This window comes from Neoarius graeffei, chromosome 3 (assembly GCF_027579695.1).
Source record: "Neoarius graeffei isolate fNeoGra1 chromosome 3, fNeoGra1.pri, whole genome shotgun sequence".
NCBI classification, from domain to species: Eukaryota; Metazoa; Chordata; class Actinopteri; order Siluriformes; family Ariidae; genus Neoarius; species Neoarius graeffei.
The window spans coordinates 103,628,571-103,652,862 of NC_083571.1; the positions used below are offsets into that span (position 1 = coordinate 103,628,571).

A 24,292-nucleotide genomic window follows, 5' to 3' on the forward strand; every position below is an offset into this window, starting at 1 on the left:
TTGTGTCATCATTGTGCTATCTATCTTTCTTACGGTGTGAGTAATTTTTCAACCACAAAACGTTAAAGTATACTTTAGGACTTATTTCTGTACTTCATAATTGTGTTGGGCATACTTTGCATGGAAGGAAAATTAACGTGGTGATCTTTGTTTACATGAAAGTAGCATCGTGCTAGCTCGTAGGGGGTAGGGCTTTCCTTAATGTCATGCAAATGAGCACCATTATGTGCCCGCCCTGCACCCAGAGTAGCTGAGATGGAAAACTTTGAGGGCGATTTTCTCCCTTTTCTGTTTTAAGAGGTATGCACTTTCAAAAGGCCACACATTCTTCAAATATTGTCAGATCTCCACATGGAAGGCATCATTGGAAAGCTTAGAAACTGTACTTTCTGAATCTGTCAATAACTCAAAATGCCCCTGGGCGGACATGTGTCCCTGGATTCTGTTATCTGACACACTTTTTTTTTTTTTTTTTTTCTTTTCCTTGAATCTGTATTCCATGACTTCTTGATGCAGCAAAGATGCCCAGGGAAAATAGCATGTGCTCAGACAATGTCACATGTAAACAATTACCCGACTGGCCAGATGTTTTATCGAATCAGGTCCAGGCTTGGAAAAATCACTCCAGAACCAATCTCACCGATACGGATAAACCCAGGCCTGGGCTATAGGTATCGTTGTCGGTCTGGTGTGACCACCAGCCACACAAACTGCAGGGGATTGATTTATTTATAGTTCTAGTTCTCGCTATTGTGGGACCAGGCCTTTAGTGCTTTCCTTTGCGTGTCTTTGGCTGCCTTGAGTAACAGCTGACTCACAATCAGAAGATGATTAGTTAGTGCTGCAGTTATTGGCAGCCTTGTTAAAGATGGGTTAAAAAAAAGGTTATAAAAATGTCTTTCTGGGTAGTTGGCTTAATCTCACACTGAAATGAAGATTAATAACACACAGTAAGGAAATGGTTCGAGCAATTATGGTAGGATATTTTGGGGAGAGTCTCCGAATCTCCAAATCCACACCACCTCCGTGCCAGCAAACTATTTGAAATGTGTGCAAGAAGAAACTATTTTCTTTCATCTCACCACAAACATCTGCATCTGGAGATCACTAGACACTACTGGAACTTTGACTGGAACCGGCTTTTATGGTTAGATGAAACAAAAAAATGAGCTTGGGTTGCAAACCCTCTCGGTGGCATTGACGTAAAAAGAAGGATTTTAAGTGAAAATCTGTCTGAGTTTTGATTGGACCTTGATCCAGAACATTTGTCAAAATCTACAAAAATAGCTCAGTGTCTACAAAATCTAAATATGCCGTCCCAAAGGTATTCAGTGGGGTTCAGATCAGGGCTCTGTGTCGGCCATTTGAGTTCTTTTACTCCAGCCTTAATAATTCCACTGGTGCCTTCATGGCGGAGCATATTGGGCCTCCTTAGTTCTACTGAAGGGAAGTTGCAATGCTCCGGCATACGAAGACTTGATAGGTAATTCTTTGCTTCTGACTCTGTGGTAATAGTTCCGGGAAGACCTACAATGGGGTGTAATCGTCAAGTGTCCACATACTTTTGATCACGGGGTGTAAATCCCATTGGAAGCCTGTAGGGTGAGCTGAAGAAGAAAGTCGACAAAAGAGTACTTGGATTGACGAGTGGTTTCAGATTCTTTGCTTATTCTTCTCCAGTCTCATCAGGTATTAATGGAGAAGACTCACTGCTGTTGTATTGGTGAAAGGAGTTTGCACAAATTACTAAATGCCGGGGTGATTACTGTGACGTGGTTTTGTTAAGCTATATTTATTGATAAACTTTTTTTTTTTTAATCCATCTTTATCAAGTGTGTTGATAATACTGGAGCTGACTGTACATGTATTAGAAGTTAAAATCTTTTTTTTAAATATAGCTGCAAGCAGCAATGTGGGGGTCTAGCAGTAAGGCTGCTGGGCCATAGAAGGTTCACGCTGCACGCTGCATGCTGCACGCTGCACGCTACACGCGTGTAAAGAAAAGTGGACAAATGTAGCATGACTTGCTCTGGGCCATAGAACGGCGTTCACGTTGCACGCTGCACGCTGCACACTTCACGTGTGAAGCGTGAAATGAACATGCACACTTTTTTCTAGGCGTGAAGACGGAAATTCCAGTCAATGCATGCGGTCACCGCCGCGCCAGCCAATCAGAACGGGTCTAGGGAGATAACGCTATGCTTTCAGGGGAAAACTTCAGAAAAAATATAATTGAATGGTATAATTGAAAAATAGTTCTTCATCGGGATTGTCAAGCAGATTATAGAATGTTCGGTGAAATTCACCACGGGTTTCTCTCAGAAGGAAGTGTTCTCGGCTCCAAATTCTGTTCCTTTTTCTCTTCCTCTGTCTCAGTAAAAGCAGAATGAGGCAATCGTCGTCATCCAAAGAGTCCATATTGTTGGTTACTCGGTCAAAGTAGAACAGACGCAACACGTGAACATCCAAGCATGAAGTTTAATGGCCCAGGGTCCGGTTCTTCACGTGAACGTGTAGCGTGCAGCATGCAGCGTGCAGCGTGAACCTTCTATGGCCCAGCAGCCTAATGGCAGCGTCCGCAATGGTCTTCAGATGCAACGCTGACTGCATGTTACATGACGAACAACCAAAGATTCACAGAGATGTGAACTTTTCTCCTGCCTGGGGGCTTTTGGGTAAATGCTTTAAAACCAAGAGGTCAAAGGTCATCATATCATGGTTTCATAGTCTTAACTGAATAATCTGTCCATGTACCAAATTTGGTTTCAACGCGTGAAAGCGTTCCTGAGCTAGAACACATTTTCACTAATTTTAGCGCCCCCCCAGAGGTCAAAGGTCACCATATTTAATGAGTGCCTTCAGGATGGGGTCAAGAGTCTATGTACCAAGTTTGAACTTGGAACGTCAAACTGTTCCTGAGATATGACCTCACTTCCTGTTTGGCGGCTTTGCCGCCGTATTCGTTTGGCTGTGGCAGGCAAACGCTTTGGAATTTCTAAATGGCTATAAGTAAGTTTTGTGGAGAATGGCCTGGAGACCATGTGTTCCAATTTTCATGACGATCGGGCTAAATTTGCGACTGCTGAAAATTTTGTTTCACTTTCAACAAAATCCAAAATGGCGGAAAATCCAATATGGCGGAAAATGACGTCATATGGTGCGTTGAACTCTGCTTGACCCGAGGATTCCAACGGTACCTGATTTTTGAAAATCGGGCATACGGTTCAAAAGTTACACTCATGGACGCAACTCCAAATTTGATCCAATGGTGGCGCTAGACCGCTTGACGTGCATACATGAAACTTGGTCCAATTAATCAGGGTGCCATCCCCAATGTGTGTGCAAAATTTCACAACTTTTTACCATACGGTTCTATAGGTTGCCATAGACTTCCATTACGGAAGAAAGTTGAACAAATAAATAAGAATACATAGAAACACAACGGGGTTCTGCCGCTTCGCTGCTAGACCCCCAATGAACTTAAAGCAGATACGCAGAACCTTTATTTTTAAATAAATTTCCGAGTGGGTAGTATCTCCATACTTGACTCTTGTATGCTGCATAAATGGGAATACAAAAATATATTTTTGAGAGTTAAAATCAACCACAAAGTTGGCGTTCGAGCTGCCCCGCTGAGCCAGCCAGCCCTGAGTGCGTGACGTCACTGCGGTAACTGGTTTTAAGGCCGAGGCCTTTTACAGCTATAGACCAAAGTCATATAAATAAAAATTTATGATGAAAGTAAGAAATATCGTTACCGACTTGCTCAACTAAGACTGATTTGAGTTCATTGATTGTGGGTTGACTCTCATTAAAACAGGATGGGTGTTATAACTTATGCAACATACATGTCCATGCATGCATTTTCACTGATAAAACATAAAAGGCGAATTAAATAATCAGATGAACTGAGACAATCGCATTCTGAAGCAAATTAAATAATCTTAAACCACTAACTTAAACACAATACAAGTTACATGTATTAATCTAAATGCAGGTTAACAGCAAGTGTCCCCCCCCCCCCCCCCCCCAAATGAGAGTCGGAGCTTACCCATCTGTGTTCTCGCTTCTTGAAGACTGATTTGTTTTGAAACAGTCTGACCTTAAAGTTGTTCGTTCAGTTCTCCGTTCATTCGCTTCTTCCACGTAAGGGTGAGACGACAACAATATCCAATTTAGAAATCAGACGACTGGTCCACTCATTCACTCCATACTGTGTACTCCGCCATTACTGCTCGACTCAGGCAATTACTAAAACCCAGGACGGAACGGGACGTCACCGGTTTTAGCAACAACTGCGGGAAGGTCACTGCCCAAGCGATACATCACGTCCCATTCCATCTCAGGTTTTAGCAACAACCCTCGGCTCACACTCCAGGAGGACTGGTGCAACTGAACTCACTTTAAAAATAAATAAATACTTGTTTTTATTTTTCTTTAATTCTTGGGACTGCACCTTCTTTCAATACGGGCTTATAGCCGACGCTTCTCAACAGATCAGAGGTCTCGTACGAGTCTTCAGTAAAATGTGCAGAGCAGAGGAGAGACCACTTCGGAGACGCCCAATGTGCCCGTGAATTTCTCGCAGAATGCGTCCAAATCTTTACAGTTTGAACATTCTTGGGCCATGAATGCAACGCAAATCCAGCTTCTGTCGTGTTGCTGCACCGGCCAAAAACACGTCTACGTGGCATGGCGGTAAATTGGCTCAAAACGGAGGATCGGAGTTGCAGTCAGCTCTGTGTTTTAGTATAGCGGAAATGGCGATGAGACCGATAGACTTCCTGTTCCTCATTCACTCAGACCGCTACCGATATAAATCACTTTTTAATCGTAAAAATTACTATATTGGATTTTTTGTTAACGCTTAAAACTATTCCTGTGCCATTCTTGAGGTCTCAAGGCATTTATAAACAAAAAGTGAGGCCACGGCTCTGCGTATCTGCTTTAATGATCTTTTCCCCCCGAATTTTATGTTCAATAAAATGTTCATGAAATCCTTTGAAATATTGGACCTATGTTTTTGTTGGCATTTTAACAAGCCATTTTAACAAAATAAACAATATCTCATTCTCTCTAGCCGCTTTATCCTGTTCTACAGGGTCGCAGGCAAGCTGGAGCCTATCCCAGCTGACTACGGGCGAAAGGCGGGGTACACCCTGGACAAGTCACCAGGTCATCACAGGGCTGACACATAGACACAGACAACCATTCACACTCACATTCACACCTACGGTCAATTTAGAGTCACCAGTTAACCTAACCTGCATGTCTTTGGACTGTGGGGGAAACCGGAGCACCCGGATGAAACCCACGCGGACACGGGGAGAACATGCAAACTCCACACAGAAAGGCCCTCGCCGGCCCCGGGGCTCGAACCCAGGACCTTCTTGCTGTGAGGCGACAGCGCTAACCACTACACCACCGTGCCGCCCTAAACAATATTGTGACCCATGTTATTTGTGCAAGTTGTACTGAAAGGATAATTTTTCCCCATTCCCCTGCCCTTAGACTGCAAAAAATTAGCACTGGACACTGATGCATGCGTATGAAAAGAACCGCAGGCTCTTGATCTTTCTCATACACGTTTTCACATTTTCATACCCAAGCACTATTGCTTGTTTATACATATGGCAGCATGCTGTTTACAAGGAAGAAAGCTTGTAAACAGTGTGTGTGTGTGCCTCTACATGAGTGAGGTAATAGGTCGCTAATCTCCTCATAGGAAGTGAAATACTTCTTTGCCTTAAAGGAGTACGCCACCCCCAAGTGAAATTGAGTCAGTCCCTGCAGTCCCTAGAGTTGGATGAGCGAGCCAAAGCGTTTTGTAGCCGACCCAGCCATTGTCCTGATCTAGAAACGCCCCGGTTAGCTTTAGCTTAGCGTAGTCGCTGTAATCCGGCATGTCCAGCTAGCATGTCGTTGCAAAAGTGAATCAAATAACTCAAGATTTTTTATAATTATTTCTCATGACCTGTACATTCACATCGAGTACACATATCAATGCAAATTAACACGAAGGGATTTACTAGACCAATTTATATCTGGAACTATTTTCGGCCACAGCACAGGCAAAGCACCGCTGCAGGCGCAAAGACACCACGCAGCACCTGAAAACCCTGGTTTCCCTGGTAACACTGGTGTATTGACGGAAGTTGTGGTGCTGCGTGGTGTCTTTGCGCCTGCAGCGGTGCTTTGCCTGTGTTGTGGCCGAAAATAGTTCCAGATATAAATTGGTCTAGTAAATCCCTTCGTGTTAATTTGCATTGATATGTGTACTCGATGTGAATCTACAGGTCATGAGAAATAATTATAAACAATCTTGAGTTATTTGATTCACTTTTGCAACGACAATGCTAGCTGGACACGCCGGATTACAGCGACTACGCTAAGCTAAAGCTAACCGGGACGTTTCCAGATCAGGACAATGGCTGGGTCGGCAACAAAACGCTTTGGCTCACTCATCCAACTCTACGGACTGCAGGGACTGACTCAATTTCACCTGGGGGTGGCGTACTCCTTTAAAGGTAGACAGCCCATCAAATTTTTGAAGTTTAGGTCATAAAAAGAATTTTCCCCGACACCCAGGTATTTTTGTTTAGTGGACCGAAAGCTACTGAATTCGAATCGGACTTCCAATTTTATTAGTTTTTTTTTTAATAGAACAATTAATGAATTTATGTCCATGTGGCCCTAAATTCTCCGCTATTTTTTCCTGCTTCACCATGACCCAATTCAAGATACTACATCATGCATCACATGGTGGGCTTTCCCCGTTCACGCAAAGCATTGTGGGATACAAATTTGAAACGTTGGAGGACGCGAGTGTGCGAATGAAACGTGAAAGACCGACTACAGTAACAAAGTAAGAAGAAAAGATGTTATGTTCTATACGAAGGAAAGGAAACGCAGGACCAAACTAATAAATATCGGCGGTCAGCGAGCACCTCGGTGTGATCAGCTGTTCGTTTAGCGTCAGAATGATTGAACTGTCGGTGCACGCTCAAAGGTAAACCTGTAGATGGCAGTAATGCAACACTGTGGACGCCAGCTGCTGTAAAACCCAAGAGAAGAAGGTAAACCTGTGCTTGCGCACACGGACTTTTGGCCCTTTTCCACTACCCTTTTTCAGCTCACTTCAGCTCGCTTCAGCTCACTTCAGCCCGACACGGCTCGCGTTTCGACTACCAAAAAACAGCACGACTCAGCTCGCTTCAGCCCTGCTTAACCCCTAAAACTCGCACCGTTTTGGAGTGGGGCTGAAGCGAGCCAAACCGTGCCAAGTGAGGCTGGGGGCCTGAGCAGACACTCCCCTGTGCACTGATTGGTGAGGAGGAGTGTCCTCACATGCCCACACACGCCCCGCGAGCGCGCTGGGATCTGTAAACACCGTAAACCCGGAAGAAGAATAATTACGAGAATTTCTGAAGCCTTATGTGCCTCGCCTCATCTGTACGCTCTTGCCAGTATCTGTTGGCGTTGTCGGTGACAACAAGCCACAGCACCAAGACCAGCAACACTAACGACTCCATGTCCTCCATGTTTATTGTTTACTATTCGGGTCATGAGACTACCGCTTAAAAGATCACTGATGTCACTGTTTGCGCCGCTTAACGACATCACGTGACGTCCACCCACTTTCGCTAACTCCACCCAATGTGTCCACCCACTTCCAGCCAGCGCGGTTGTAGTCGAAATGCAACTTCAACAGCCCCGCTCAGCTCGACTCAGCACGGCACGGCTCAGCCGCGTTTGTAGTGGAAAAGCGGCATTTGTCTGTCTGCTTGACTGCACGACGCGAGCAATTTCATGCACATTATTTGCTTTAATCCCTTCAAATTAAATAACTTCCCAGCCACAGACTGGCTTGTTTTTTTGTGAAATATTATAGAAATAAGCATATATCACAATGAGCACGTTTTAGAGGGAACTAAATTTCACCGATTTTATGAAATCGAAAGGCCGTCTAGCTTTAAGCTCATTAATGTCACTGTAGAGTGCTGTGCATACTGTGTGCATTTATGTTAACATACGTTAAATGGACATAATCACTGCAGTAAGTTGTCTGTATAACTTTTGCAAAAGTACAGAAACGTACAGATAAGTCTGTTTATTTGCTGAGGTTTGATCATGTGTTTGCTTTCTTTTCTAGGGGGAAAGTTCCTCTGAAAGATTTGGAGAGTTTGTTTCCGGGGATGAGTGGAGATTTCACGAGTGAGAATTTCTCTGCTACTTGGTACCTCATTGAGAACCACTCTACAACCAAGTTAGTCAACTCCTTGGATGAGTATACAAGTTATCTGACGATTTTGGACGCTAAATGGAACAGGGAACACGGGGTCTTTTAATCTTATCTGCAAAGTCTGGTGCAGCTGCAGGTTTTTATTACATCCAGACAGGAACCAGATCTAACTTAATCAAACAAACATGTGCCCCTAAAATATTTATATTATACCAAACTTGAGCGCTTGAGTGGTGTTAGCTCATCTGGCCATAAGGCTGATGAGCTATTGCCATGGCGTGGCGTCTGTCCATCCATCTGTGCATCGTCCACAATTGAGTTAAGTCGTATCTCCTCCGTCGAATCTCCACGGGTTTCTGTTCCGATTGTTTTGTTTGAAAGAACTCATCACGCCGCACAAAACTTGGTCCTTGTTTTGTCAAATTTTTCACAAAGAGTTAGTAAGGCTTTAGAAGGGCTTTCCCCAAAGCACAGATACACGCCTCTCTGCCGCACCGTGCGACGTCAGCGCTGAGCGGTCCCTTGCACACAAAATTAAATAAATAAATACCGTTAATTGAACAATGCAGAGTACTTTCTGCACCTAAATATCTCCTATTCCCCTCTGAAAATGAGTAATAACTATAGAAATAGGAAGATATTGCAGTTTTTTGTTTTTTTTTCACGGTCCGGTTTCCATCAAATCCTGCGCTCTGATTGGCTGGCGAGAGGGTCTGTATCCTACGATATGGACCCCAGATACAGACCTCTGGTGACTCGCTCGTTCACAGCAACAACAAACATAGTAGCAATTTTTGTCAACATTTATTTTCCCCTTTCTCAGAATAGCATTAATTTTCCAGCATGGATAGCGATAACGACAGTGTTCACAGCGAAAGCGAGTTTTACTACCCTGAGGAAGAAGAAATAAAAGAAAACATTTCAGGAGAAAGCTAAAAACCTGTAATTGTTGCTAACGCCGAGCAAAAACATGGCTGAATCCTGAATGACTCAATTTTGTATAAATAGGGGACTACATAGGCGGCAAAATGTAGTTTTTTTTTTTTCCTGCCATGGAAGTGCACTTGTAGACCGAGGAGGAAGCAATTTGCATTACAGCCGTGAATGAGGATTCAAAATGGCGGCTCGGTTTTCCCTTTCGGGCGCTCTCGTTTTCTGTTAGAATTTGGAAAAGAAAAAAATAAATATATTATTTACCAGCTTAAGGTCGGTTTGTATGGTGAAATACCGTGACCTCGGCCCAGAGGGCCTCGGTCACGGTATTTCATAATATGGACCTCCCAGCTGGTAAATAACGTGTGTGTCTCTATATGTATGTGTGTCATCTCATTCTCATCTCATTATCTGTAGCCGCTTTATCCTTCTACAGGGTCGCAGGCAAGCTGGAGCCTATCCCAGCTGACTACGGGCGAAAGGCGGGGTACACCCTGGACAAGTTGCCAGGTCATCACAGGGCTGACACATAGACACAGACAACCATTCACACTCACATTCACACCTACGGTCAATTTAGAGTCACCAGTTAACCTAACCTGCATGTCTTTGGACTGTAGGGGAAACCGGAGCACCCGGAGGAAACCCACGCGGACACGGGGAGAACATGCAAACTCCGCACAGAAAGGCCCTCGCCGGCCACGGGGCTCGAACCCAGACCTTCTTGCTGTGAGGCGACAGCGCTAACCACTACACCACCGTGCCGCCCATGTATGTGTGTGTGTGTGTGAAGTGAAAATAAAGGGTTTCACTGTGTGCATCAACTGTAATTCGCAGCCATACATAAAACCACATTCTAGATGCTGGTCACTAGATGGCGCTGTTATTTGATCTCGATTCTGTTCCTGGCATCCTGGAATTGGAAAATGAAGTGTGCTACGAAGTGTTTTCATGTCGAATCTAATTTTGCCCCTTGTGTATTTGACAAGGTAAAAAAAAAAAAGTCAATTTAATTATCTTGAACTGTCCCTAAATCAGCCCTTGTAGCCACCAGAATGCACCAATTTGAAGTCTCTAATTTTAAAATTTTCAAGGCAAGTGTGCCCTGGACCCCTGAGCAGCCTTTGGGACCTTCTGGGCCAGGCCAACCCTTACGGGTTTCTGGGCTCCACATCAGTAGCACTGCTCTGATATATATATATATATATATATATATATATATATATATATAATTTTTTTTTTTCTCTCTCTCTGGGGAAAGCCCTGAATTAGGCTGGATTAACAAATTTTCCATGTCTCTCACTAGAATTGTATCTCCTCTCTTATTTCTCATCCGATTTCAGTTCTGATTGATGTTTCGGCTCGATCTTCCCTTGACAAACACAAATTTTGTTTGTTTTTTTCATGTTGTAAACAATTTATTTACAACTTTGCTTATTTTCAGTTAAATCGCATCTCTTCCCTCAGTTCTCAATGGATTTCAGTTCTGATTGTTTCGTTTGAAAGAACTCATCGTTCTACACATCACTTGGCCGTCGTGTTGTCATTTTTGCTAAGGAACTGCTAATTAGGTCAACTTCATGAATTTTGGGACTTCTCATTAGGGCCCGAGCACTGTTCGGTGCGAAGACCCTATTGTTTTTCAAAGGATTATAATAATTATTATTATTATTATTATTATTTTTCTGTCGCGCTTGGCTTTTTTTTTTTTGAGGCATTTCCCATGCATGAAAACTCATGAAATTTGATACACACATCAGTCATTGTAACCGCTTCTCAGCCACAGACGTTTGGCCCCGGGCGTGGTCCAGAGACTTCATAGCGCCCCCTAATGTCATGGAGTCCTTGGATTGGCATATAGTTTCAGCTACGCATACCAAATTCGGTCCCAAGACGAAGAACTTTCGTATATACATTGCATTAGCCACGCCCAACAGGAAGTGAGGTAATTGGGCTTATATGCGTTTGGACACATGGTCATTTTTAACGTACTCCTCCTCGATGGTTCATCAGATTTCATGTCAAACTTGGCAAACATGATGCCAAGATGTTGCTGATGTTGAATTGCGAAGGGATTTTTGATATGTTGTAATATGTTGAAATGGCAATAATATAAATTTTAATACTCGCCACATAAACAGGAAATGTGTCATGAAGTCAAAATACATTTAATGATTTGGCTGAAACCTTTCAGGTTATTAGAGAATGTGATTATTATGACATCTAGACACCTAATATGCCTGTCTGGTATAGCGCCACCAACTGGCCAAGGAAAGAATAGGGTTTTGAATATGTGTGTTTTGACACATGATGAATTTTAACATGCTCCTCCTAGACAGTTCATGAGATTCATGTGAAATTTGTTATACGTGATGCCAAGATGTCGCTGATATTAAATTGCGAAGGGATTTTTGATATCTTGTAATATGTTGAAATGGCCGTATGATTTTAATATCTTGCCACATAAACAGGAAACGTGTCAGAAAGCCACAGTGCATTGACTGTATGGTCGGACACTTCTTACTTCAATAAATATTATGATAACCTGACGCCCAATGGGCCTGCCTGTTATAGCGCCACCACCTGGCCAAGCAGGAAATGTGCCAGAAATTGGCAATGCCTTAACTGAATTATCTAACGCTTTACAAAATATTGTGTATTATGATTGTGATGATATTCACATGTGTAATTCAGATGCCTAGCACAGCGCCACCATCTGGCCAAGCAGGAAATGGGGGGGGGGAATGTTCAATTCGTTGATGGATTGATCTGAAACCTTACAAAATATTGGATATCATGATTCTGATGATATTGGCACGTCTAATTCACATGCCTAGCACAGTATCACCATCTGGCCAAGCAGAAAATGTGCCAAAAATTTTCAATGCTTTGACGGATTGATCTATGATGTGCCTGACATGGCGCCACCAACACACTCACGTAGCACACACACACGTGAATACTCCCGAGAATGGGTAACATATACAATTCTGTGCACACTCATACACACACTCAGTCATATGCATATTTATGCATACACACACTCTCTCACAAATATGCACTCACATGCACACGCAACATCTATGAGCACACTCTTTCACACACACTCACCCTCCCTCCCTCTGACAAACAGAGAAACAATAATAGTGACCTGCCATCATTGTGCATTTTGTTGCAGACATATAAAAACTCTGCATGTGTACACACACACTGCAGACACAGGAAAGCTAAGATGACTTAAGATTACAGTGTGAGAGAGAGATGAGGAGGAGACACGTATAGTTTTGTACATGTATAAATGTACATTTTCACTCCACAGAGAAACACACACACAGTCTTTGTCTGTCTATCTCTCATCCGTCAAGCAGTCATGGCATTTGCAACATGCACATCACCTTTGAACATTTGATGAATATATGACATGTGACTGTTTTGTTGGGTGGCGGAATGTCCTGGGTTGCAGAACCACACGTGCGAGGGCCCGTCAAGGCCGCTAGCGGCTTTAATTAGAATTGTATCTCCTCCTGCAGTTCTCACCTGATTTCAGTTCTGATCGATGTTTCGGGTAGATCTTCCCTCGGGGAACAAAACTTGGTCGTTTGTTGATTTTCTTTTTGTAAACTATTTGTATGTTCTTCTGAAATCAACTCTTCTCACAATTTGTGGAGGAATTTCACCAAACTTGGCAAAAGGCTTTTGTTGTGAGACAGTTATACGCATATTGAAATTTCGTTTAATTTGGGCAAGTTTTTACCAGAGTTAGAACCTTGATTATTAACAAATGTGTACTTTGGCAATTTCATCAAGGTGTGCTTGCTTTCTGAAATCAACTTCCCGCACAAATTTTATTACCCCCCCCCCCCCGTTGGCCAAAAGGCCCGAAGGGGAATTATGTCGTGGCGATGTCCATCCGTCCCAAGAAGGGTACTCACCTTCTGAAATCAACTCCTCTCGCAATTTTTGGAGGAATTTCACGAAACTTGGCCGGATTCTTTAATATGTTGGTAATGCGCATATTGCAATTTCGTTCACTTCAGTCGCATTTTACTAGAGTTATGGCAGAGTTGCCAGTCACAATTGTTTTGTCTTCAAAACAAGTTTTGGCTGACTTAAATACTCTCTACACTACTCTAGGAGATGTTCAGTGTCAGTTATTGAAGCGCTAATCAATCTAGATGCTTTTCACAACTTTCACTTTCCTACAATACGTCGTCTACATATTCCTTCGGAAACTGAATATAATGTTAAATATTAAAAACCTTAGAAAGCAATCCTGTTTGTCATCCTGGAACTAAGCGTACTGCTTTTTTTTTTTTTTCCCCCCCTCCCTCTGTGCTAGTTTTGAGCAGTTGCGTATGGCAGTGGGAAACCTGAAAAAGCAGGCAAGTAAGAAGAATGAGGGCAGTCTGGCCTGTGTGAAAGGAGGACTCAGTACTTTCTTTGAAGCCCAGGATGCTCTGGCTGGTATGTATGGACTAACACGTACTTATTACAGTGCATTTCCTGGATTCTTTTGCTCACGATATGGAAATCATAACGCGTCGTCTTTTAATGACGAAGCACATTTCCGAATGCAGCAAAATCAAGTGGGAACTAACACTCCGTTCAGACTGCAACCTGAAACGACCCATATCCGATTTGTTGTGAAATCCGATTTTTTTTGTTAGGCCGTTCACATTACCAATTATATGAGACTTGTATGCGATCTCCAATATGAACGGAAAACGACCCAAAAGTGTCCCGCATGCGCAAATTGACACGTAATATAAGCACATCTACGTAATACGTAAACAAAAAAAAAGCGCACTCTTCAAGTTTGCAAGTAAAGCATGGAGATGAGGCGAGACTGCAATGTGGTTTTTGTGGCGGCGGCGGAACTCTCACAATAATCTGATTAATGTGGGCAGCAGACTAATGAGACCGAAGGTGTCAAGTTACTGGAAATTTCCAGAACAATCTTATCTTGTAATACAGGATGGTTTAACATCCAGGTCCCTACCAAATCCACCATTAGCTTGATCAATTCTATAAAAGTCTATTTAAATTCTGAAAACTGTACAAATGTTGTTGTTTTCCACCAAAGAGGCGGGATTAGCCAACGCAGAATAGTGACGTTTGTCTCTTGTTGATGACGTGTAGGTCGCATGAATGCGACCCGTCCGGTCAGACTGCAGTCGCATGTGAAAATAACGGATATGCATCGGATTTAGGACCACATATCCAAGCGGCCTGGGTCGCATGTGAAAAAATCGGATCCGTGTCGTTCAGATTGTCAATAACAAATCGGATACAGGTCGCATATGGGCAAAAAAATCGGATATAGGTCGTTTCAGGGTGCAGACTGAACGTAGTCTAATACAGTATATGGCAGGATTAATCAGGGCTTGATTAGTACATCCAGACAGCATGCGGTCCTTTTTGTACCGTAGGTTTATTTGTCTTTATGAAATTGCATTGTGGTGTTTGACATGTCAGTGAGAGCGTGAGTTTGTCATTTTGTCATTAACATACAAGTGGGTCATTTTCTTCGGAGTTTCTGTTTCCCTTCGCATTGGCATGTTACGCTGTCTGTTGTTTGGCCATAAGAACTGTGTACATTTGCCTGTCACACAGGGGGGAAAGGAAAAATCAACATTTAGCTGTATATAGGTGCAGCAGGACTGATGTCGTGGTGAGGATGGTCTTTGGATCAGGGTTTTTTTTTTTTTTTTAAGATTATTAACATTTGTCCTGAGAGGAAGTGGGGGTGCATTTTAAGGAAGCTGCACAGATTCCCAGAGAAGATTTCCAAAACTCACATCGCCCGAGGCAAAACACAGTGCGGGGACACAGGAAATCATCCGCACAGCATTCAGGACCTCAGGGGCCTGGAGGTTAACTCTGACGTCACCAGTTTGTCTGTGTGGGTTTGTGTATTGGATGTGTGGTTGGAGCACACTGCATGCCAGATCTCCATTGAAGTCGTATGTGGGAGTGCTGTCCTGAAGCACACAGGAAACTGTGTGTACATTTATATGGCCAAAGGTATATGGACAACAGACCATCGCACCCATACACTCTGTGCTTATTGACACTCGCATTCCAGATTTAGTCTCCTTTTTGCTGTTTTAATAACCTGTACGCTTCTGGAAGGCTTTCCATTAGGTTTCGGTGCATGGCTGTGTGGATGTAGTCTGGTTAACACCAGACCATATCACAAGTGAAATATGGTCTGGAATCCGCCTATTGAATTTCTCGTAGGGGAGGTGTGGTTTACGATTGTCAACGGCCGTTTATCGGACGTTGCGAATGTCTATCATTTGGCGTATACGTAGCCCATGGCCAATCATGGCAGTTGTACCCGGTGACGTAGTTAGAGCGACGAAGAAGAGAAGGAAAGAGAAAGAGAAGGCAAAACAAAAATAGGAAAACAATGGTACCGAACGATTACTGCCGTTTGTGCAAGACAAAGCTTGATCGAAAGTTTGGTTCGTATCGCTCGCCGCCATGTTAAATGTGATCCGTAAACAGTCCCAAATAAACTACAAGCTTTCGTTTGTCGAGTAGTACGCATCACAGTCTTTCCACCCCTCCCCACTCTCTGATTGGCTCCCTAACTCAGGCGAGCCTTTAGACCATAGTTTCCATGCTGTCTTTTCAGATCGGAACGATTGTGCAAAGCAGCATGGGATTTCCCAGGCTAGTGTGGATGTACACTACCGTTCAAAAGTTTGGGGTCACTTTGAAATGTCCTTATTTTTGAAAGAAAAGCACTGTTCTTTTCAATGAAGATCGCTTTAAACTAATCAGAAATCCACTCTATACATTGCTAATGTGGTAAATGACTATTCTAGCTGCAAATGTCTGGTTTTTGGTGCAATATCTCCATAGGTGTATAGAGGCCCATTTCCAGCAACTATCACTCCAGTGTTCTAATGGTACAATGTGTTTGCTCATTGCCTCAGAAGGCTAATGGAGGATTAGAAAACCCTTGTACAATCATGTTAGCACAGCTGAAAACAGTTGAGCTCTTTAGAGAAGCTATAAAACTGACCTTCCTTTGAGCAGATTGAGTTTGTGGGGTCGATTAAATGCTCAAAATGGCCAGAAAAACGTCTCGACTATATTTTCTATTCATTTTACAACTTATGGTGGGAAATAAAAGTGTGACACTTCATGGAAAACACAAAATTGCCTGGGTGACCCCAAACTTTTGAACGGTAGTGTATTCATTCAGCCAGAAGAGCATTAGTGAGGTCAGACACTGATGTCATGCGAGGAGGCCTGGGGTGCAGTAAGTGCAGACAGTTTTTCAGCGGGGTTGAGGTCAGGCTTCTGTGCACGCCACTTAAATTCTTTCACTCCAATTTTGGCAAACTATGGACCGCTGATTGTGCACAGGGGCATTGCGATGCTAGAATAGGTTTTGGCCGGTTAGTTGCAGCGAAGGGGAACTCTAAAGCTACAGAATACATCTGCATTATGGACAACTTTGTGGCAACAAGACCTCCGATACCCTTATTGGCCATATGTGTCTGCGGTGTCGGTGTGTTTCTCTGAACGGCTATGTCCATTTTGGTTTGCGCTGCGGTAACGAAAATCAGGCTTGTATAATCCGCAAATTAAATGGCTATCATTGTCTCTTTTACAGCTATTCATCAGAAACTCGAGTCAGATGGCACCGAGAAGGTGGAGGGCTCCATGACTCGGCGATTAGAGAACGTGCTGAACAGTAAGATCATTAAGAAGCTTGCGCTTGAGCACATAAATAAACACACACGCACACACCCACCCATTTTCACTGTTAGAGACCCTTGGTTCTTCCCTGCTGGGTCTTAATTTGACCGATGGGATGAAAGATTAATAAACACACTCCGTTTCCTGCAGCACATGTAAATAAACCAATCACACTGACAAGCTTTCATCCCTAACTACCCTCAGTGCCTGACTGTCTCTCGCTCAGCCAGTGCAGGGCACAGTGTAGGGGGAAAATGAATAAATTGGCCAGCTGCTCTGAATTGTATTTTATTTTTTTTTTATTGTGATTTCAAGGTCTTGTTCTAATTAAAAGAATCTGACCTCGTGCGTACAGCAGGGCCATGGCCACCCAAGCAGAGAGAGACAGGCAGAATGGATTTCATCTGTGTGTGAACTAGAGATCTGTAACCCTCTTTCATGTGTTCTCTCCCTCTTTCAGGGGCAAGCAATACCGCGGACACTTTGTTTCAGGAGGTTCTGGGCCGAAAGGATAAAGCCGACTCCACACGCAACGCCCTCAACGTACTGCAGCGTTTCAAATTCCTCTTCAACCTGCCACTCAACATCGAGCGCAACATCCAGAAGGTGGAGCTGAAAATCTACGATCTACACCATGTTCACAGGATAGGAATGCATTGGTTTAGTCTATGATACGCAGTCGTTTTTACTGATTCTGGTTTGCATAGTTGCAAAGGTAAACGGTATCTTGGTACTGCCGTAGATCGTTGATGTTTCTGTCTCTTTTAGGGGGATTATGACGTGGTCATTAATGACTACGAAAAAGCCAAGTCTCTGTTTGGGAACACGGAGGTTCCGGTCTTTAAAAAAGGTATAAGAGTCTAAAAAGAATTCATATCTTGTAATGCTGTCTATTATTTAAAGGGCTGATGACATGTTTTTGACATCTTTGGCGATGTTTTATAACAAAAAGTAATTCCCGATGATCCATATATTAATTCACGAAGGCGCCTATTTTACAAGTTATGATGATAAACGCGGCTATTTGGGCAAATTTGACGGGGCTGCAGCACCCAGGAGACGAAGGAGGAGGAGGAGCTATAGGACGTCAGCGAAAGAACCTTCCTCCTAACTTGCCAGTTTGTTGTTGATGCGACAGGTGTTCAGTTTATCATTATTAGTATTTTTATTAGACATTATTATACATTTTATATATATATATATTAGTTATTATGCCTTCGCGTTGTGTTGCCGGCTTTTGCTCCAAAACCCACAAGGATGGGGTAAGTTTATTCAAGTTTCCCAGAGATCCCGAGCTGCATGCGAAGTGGGTGAAGCAAGTCAGGCGCACTCGTGACAAGTGGGAGCCCTCACCAACATCCGTCCTGTGCTCTGAACACTTCGATTTGGATTGTTTTGACACCCTTCCCAGCTTAAAAGAATCTCTTGGGTGTTCAGTTTATCACAAACGTGTGTTACTACCATCAGCAGTGCCTACACAGTGTTGCCAGATTGGGAGGAATCCCTCCCAGTTGAGCGGTTTCAAGTGCATTTTGGTGGGTTTTGAACATATTTTGGGCTGGAAAACGTCCAGTTTTCCAGCCCAAAATATGTTCAAAACCCACCAAAATGCACTTGAAACCTCCCAATCTGGCAACGCTGCCAGTATTCCAGAGGGGGTCTACTAGTAGCTATGCCGGATCCAAAGACAGTCCTCCTGTCAGAACATGTGTTGTGAAACGACATAAGATAAAGGTACGTAGAGCTATAGATTCTACATGATAATCATAACTGTAATCATAAAGTCGGCGTGATATCAGTCATGTATTTGCTTGTGAAAGCTTGCGGCTTTCATGTAACTGCCGCCTAGCAACGAGAGGCAAAGGGTAAAGAGGGTAGGCTATCATAGATTCTATTCGGAAGAGATCAACACAATTCTAGACTCCCAGAAGAGGAAGAGCTAGCACTAGAGAGTTCACCGGCGTTTTCATGCGCCATTTCCATTGAGTAGAACCAGAGTAGAACAGCCAGTGAACCGCAGCGTGTTCTCCCGCTGACGTCACAACATGGCCGCGAGCCACGGACCCAGTTTTCTTGCGCTGTGCAATTAAAAGTTGGATATTCGCGTAACAACAGCTTCTTTTCACATAATTATAACAGAAATCTAACATGTTTGCCATGTTGTATAGTTTATTTAAGAAATTGCATAGAGTCATGTTCGTGTCATCAGCACTTTAATGATAATCAGGGATTACCAATACCGGTATCGAGCATCTGCCTGATACTGTTCTAGCTTACTTGTATTTATAAAAGATGCCCCGATTGATGATACCAGATGATGCTGCGTGCAGTAAGCCTCATGTACATGATCAGGTTAATAACCAGTGACGGTGAAATGGCAGCGATCTAGCCAAATTTCACGATTATTGATCAGAGCAGACTACAAACTGCTCTGAGGAAATATCAAAAGGCAACAGCAAATTCTGGCTAGGCTTAAAAACCCTCTCTTCTCTGCTGCAACGTGACTTTATTCAGCGAATATAATGGGCTGTTAAATTGAATATTGCGTGTCGAGATAACGAGACCTGAAAACTATCAAGTCGGTCAACTTTAACGTATACTGGTTCTGGTCATGCTTACAACATTTAATCGTGCTTTATGTATTACTTATAGACGAAACACGCACACATTTAAAAAAAAAAAAACGCCATGAAAGCACTTTTGTGGACAATTTTTTTTTTTATTCCGTGAATTACCCACGGAGGCAGAACCATGGGGAGCAGCCATTGCCGGCCGGAAGTGGCGTACGGTCGTTGGTTCCAGGCTATCGGGTGCAAGTAAACAAGCAGTGTTCTGTAGGTCGAGATTCCCAGTCAGGTAACTTCAGAACACGTTGAATAAATATAGATCTTTATTTTATGGCACATAGCTATTATTTCATGGCATTCTGTGCAAGTAGATTCGGTTGTACTTTGGGGTCGAGAGCTTCACCAGTGAAGCTCAACAGGTTTAGGATGAGTAGGTCATGTATTGAGAGAACAAGTTTTTTCCTCATACAAGCATGATCAACATATTGACAAACTTTTTACACTTTCCTATCTGCCCACTGCCAAATATTATAGCTTTCAAATTACCTAAATTGTGACCCCTCACCGAATCCAGGGACACATGTCGGCCGAAACGAATCCGAGATAATCGCAAAAGAAGAATTTTTTTTTTCTAAATTTGTGATTTTTGTTTTTTTCCATCATGTGTGCAAGTTGAGATCTTGAAGAATGCAATCAGTATTTCAGATAATAGATTTTGTTGGAAAAGCATACATTTTTTTTTTGTTGCAAATTGTCTTGTTTTTGTCAGGACTGTAGCCTGCTGGGGGGTGTGGGTAAATTACCATATGGGCCATTCACATGATGATTTAAGTCCTTTTTTTTTTTTCGCGAATCAGCTGTATGATACGAGCTGAGCGCATGGCTACTTAAGCTGCATACAGGCGTATAATTTCACTATGGAATGAGCAAGCTAAACAAAGCGCAGAGGAGCTGAAACACCGCGAAGCAAACAGACACGGTTTTTACATTGGCGATAACCATTTCTAGCAAAAAAAAAACGCAACCAAAAGGAAGCTAGGACTACATTCCATCGGAGGCATTGGTGTGTGCAAGGCGCCGTTTCTCTTTCTGATGGGGTAAGTTTATTAATCTAAGGCTGTGTGGTTATTTTTGCATGTAACGGAGAGTGTTGTGGTTTGGTTAAGTTTTGCATGTAACGGAGAGTGTTGTGGTTTGGTTAAGCCTAGGTCACAACCGGACGTACGAATTTTTGACCGTGTGATTTTTGGCGTTTCCCAAATCGCTGTTTTTTTTTTTTTTTTTTGTTCATGGAGGAAGACGCACGTTGGCCGTAAGTTTGTCTTGCAACCTGAAAAAAACGTAAGCGCCCGTAGAGTTTGTTTGACATGACAAGGAACCTCTGCGGCCGGTCTGCGGCTCGAAAATCAGCACATCACACGCGCGCTCTCGTGCGTTTCACATGAGCCCTCCGTGTGTTTCTTGCGTTTTTTGCATGTAGACCGGCTGTAGGAGCACGTACGGCCGGTTGTGACCGAGGCTTTACATGAAACTAGCGTTGTGTTAGTTGTGTCATCATCGTGCTATCTTTCTTACGGTGTGAGTAATTTTTCAACCACAAAACGTTAAAGTATACTTTAGGACTTATTTTTGTACTTCATAATTGTTTTGGGCATACTTTGCATGGAAGGAAAATTGACGTGGTGATCTTTGTTTACATGAAAGTAGCATCGTGCTAGCTAGTAGGGGGTAGGGCTTTCCTTAATATCATGCAAATGAGCACCATTATGTGCCCGCCCTGCACCCAGAGTAGCTGAGATGGAAAACTTTGAGGGCGATTTTCTCCCTTTTCTGTTTTAAGAGGTATACACTTTCAAAAGGCCACACATTCTTCAAATATTGTCAGATCTCCACATGGAAGGCATCATTGGAAAGCTTAGAAACTGTACTTTCTGAATCTGTCAATAACTCAAAATGCCCCCGGGCTGACATATGTCCCTGGATTCTGGATTTGGGCACAATTACATGAAACAAAACTAGTCGCATTACTCGGTCACACCGGAGTCGGAGCGCTGAGCGCCCACTTCCCTTGCCCTGCGTCCGAAATCAATCCCTACCCACCATATAGGGCAGTATATAGTGAGGACGCCATTTTTTAGCGCTGTCCGAAATGATAATGAGGGTTATTACACACTATATAGTGCACTCAAAGTATCCCACAATGTGTCACGAAAAGTAGCATACAACGATGGTTACTAACCAAGCAATATATCCCATCATGCATTGCGGTCGCGCTGAAAGAAATCAAATTAAAAGCCTCAGATTTGATTGAATAAAAGGCAGCGGCAAAGAAGAAAGTATTGAGCCTTGATTTAAAAAGAACTGAAAGCTGCAGGTACTTTGTATTGATCAATGTGGGAAATGCGCTCAGTATATGTCAGGTTTTATTCCTTTGTAAGGATAAATAATTGTAAGTATTTATTCTTGACCAAGAAGGCAGTAATTTATTTTGTGACAAAATTGTAAGGATTTATTTTTAAAGGGGTACCAAATATAATATATACAGTTGCTGATGTGACAAAGTAACGTATTCTTAAGTATTCTATCAAATTTATATACTAGAAAACAACGAAATATCTTGGTAATTGTAAATATAATACTTTATACGCTAAACCGCACAAGAGTCGCCATTTTTAAAAGGCCGTGACGTCAGCGCTACCCACTGCACTAGCGGAACTCTCCGAAATAGAGGAGATAAGCGTGTAATCATGGCGTCGGGCGCATCAAGTGAAAGCGACAGCTCTGTCGAATCGTACGAAGAGATCCCGCAAGACACACTGCAAGCAGGCTATGGCTTAGAAGGGTACCAGTTTGAACCTAGGAGAGGTACTCTCGACTCCGGTGATGAAATAAGAGAAGAAAGCTCGGATGACGGCGAGGATGAGACTGATGCTGACCATGGGCGTGGCGAGCATGGGCGTGGCGAGCGTGGGGCAGAGCATCTGCGTGCAGGTGACACGGCGTGGTGCTCGTGCGGAAAATGTAACGTGGAGTTGCTCACGAGTCCAGCAGAATTTATTTGCTGCAATGAGATAGGCGCCACCCGTGGACTTGCGAAATCGTCGCAAGAGGCAGAAACAGGTATTTCACACGTGCTATTCCCAACCTCAATGAGCCAACACAACTGGGCACATACATACGTCATGAGTGTTACGCAGAGAAAATGAACGTGCATTCTGATTGGATAAAATTAATATCATGGCGGGCTGTTCAAACTGCGGAAATAGTTTGCTCGAGCTACTTTCAAAACACTATAACTTTCCAACCTTAGAACAAAAAACTTTTGTAAGTCTTGAATAAGGTTCGTTAATGTGTGTTTTATTGTTATATTTACTCTATATATTGCCCTCTGTTCCCCTTTAATATTGTTCTGTTCTATTTTACTATTTCAGCTAGAAGGCATTGAATTCTGTGCAACTTGACCAAGTTACTGTGTGACCTTCTGTCTAAGCTAGACACATTGCTCGAGACGCAATACTGATATCTTTTGGAACATTCTATCTCTGACCTAAGGTTGTGCGTAAATGTTGATATCTGTTAGAACATCTGCTAATATGAAATATATTGCTTATTAAGGGGAAAAAAAACCCTAACAATTTGGTGGCCCGTACGGGGATACTTCCAATCAGGTAAGGGGCCTCTTTTAATTGATTAGTTGGGGGGGACTTCCGCCTGGTTGGTAGTATCAGAAAAACCCAGTTCTCCATTTATAAGATTTTTTGGTTATCCTCGTAACTGGTTTACAGGAAGATTGTTTATCCTCGTGAATGAGCTGTCACGGGAAGATTGTTTGGTTATCCTCGTAACTGGTTTACGAGAAGATTTTTTTTTTTTTGGTTATCCTTGTGTAGAGGCACGGGAAGAGTTTATCCTCGTCACGGGAAGAGCGCGCTTTGAGTTAAACCCATAATAATTCCCCATAATAATTAATCTCGAGACTGTCCTTTCGTGTCACCAATGTGGGGGCTTGCGAATAAAGATTGCGAACTGGATTGTGGGGTTCCTTTCTTTTTTCTGCGACTCACCCCCAGACGTCTGGGTGACACGAGGGGACTGATCTCAAGATGGTGAGGGCCAGAGAGGTGAAAAAACCCTAACAGTATAATATGGATTTATCACAAAAATACATGTGTTTTATTATTTTTGAAAACCCACCAGAAGTCTGATATGGCACGTTTTAATTGTACGACAGTATTGACGTAAATAACATTACGACGGAGTAGTGTCCGAAAGCGGTTTTTCATTTTACCAATGAGCTCACTAGGTAGTCCTCTATATAGTAATTCCCTATATAGGGTGTAGGAGTAGTGAATGAGTGAGCGATTTCAGACACCGGGATGGTAACGGCATGATGATCACTTTTACTCTTTGGCGGTGGGAACGGCCACCGTAAACAGGATAAAATCTGTCTGATATAGTTCGGGCTATTTGGAGGTAAAACTCGTTGCGAGATGGCACGCGGATTTTATGCGCTTTGGATGATTCAAGACAGTGATTCGGCTCAATTTTGAGAACTGCGGCACTGATGAGGAATGGAGCCTTTTTACGTTTTTATTTTTTTTTAACTTCGACTCAATCCAGCCAAAGATCAGCTCGAGTAAGTGTAAATATTTCTTATGAGCAGATCGGTTGATGATGTGTTATCTTAGACTGGTGTTTGCAACACGGGGTCAGTGACCAGTCCACTGCAGCCCAGCCAATCGGACAAACCAACGACTGTGCGTCACTACCGGTGCCGGAACAGCCCATGAAGGAGGCGACATGTCGCTGACCATGCCTGACTGGCGGAGCAGTG

General features: G+C 43.1%; 1 protein-coding gene across 2 annotated transcripts in view; it reads left to right on the plus strand.

Annotated features, from left to right (window-relative positions):
- Positions 1–24,292, plus strand: part of exoc2 (exocyst complex component 2) — a 143,640-nt gene that overhangs the window by 47,299 nt on the left and 72,049 nt on the right. For both annotated transcript variants that reach the window (XM_060917805.1, XM_060917806.1), the window contains exons 5-9: positions 8,153–8,266; positions 13,515–13,639; positions 16,806–16,886; positions 17,352–17,497; positions 17,660–17,741. In XM_060917805.1, coding sequence (XP_060773788.1) covers positions 8,153–8,266; positions 13,515–13,639; positions 16,806–16,886; positions 17,352–17,497; positions 17,660–17,741 — 548 coding nt within the window. The remainder of the gene's footprint in view (positions 1–8,152; positions 8,267–13,514; positions 13,640–16,805; positions 16,887–17,351; positions 17,498–17,659; positions 17,742–24,292) is intronic.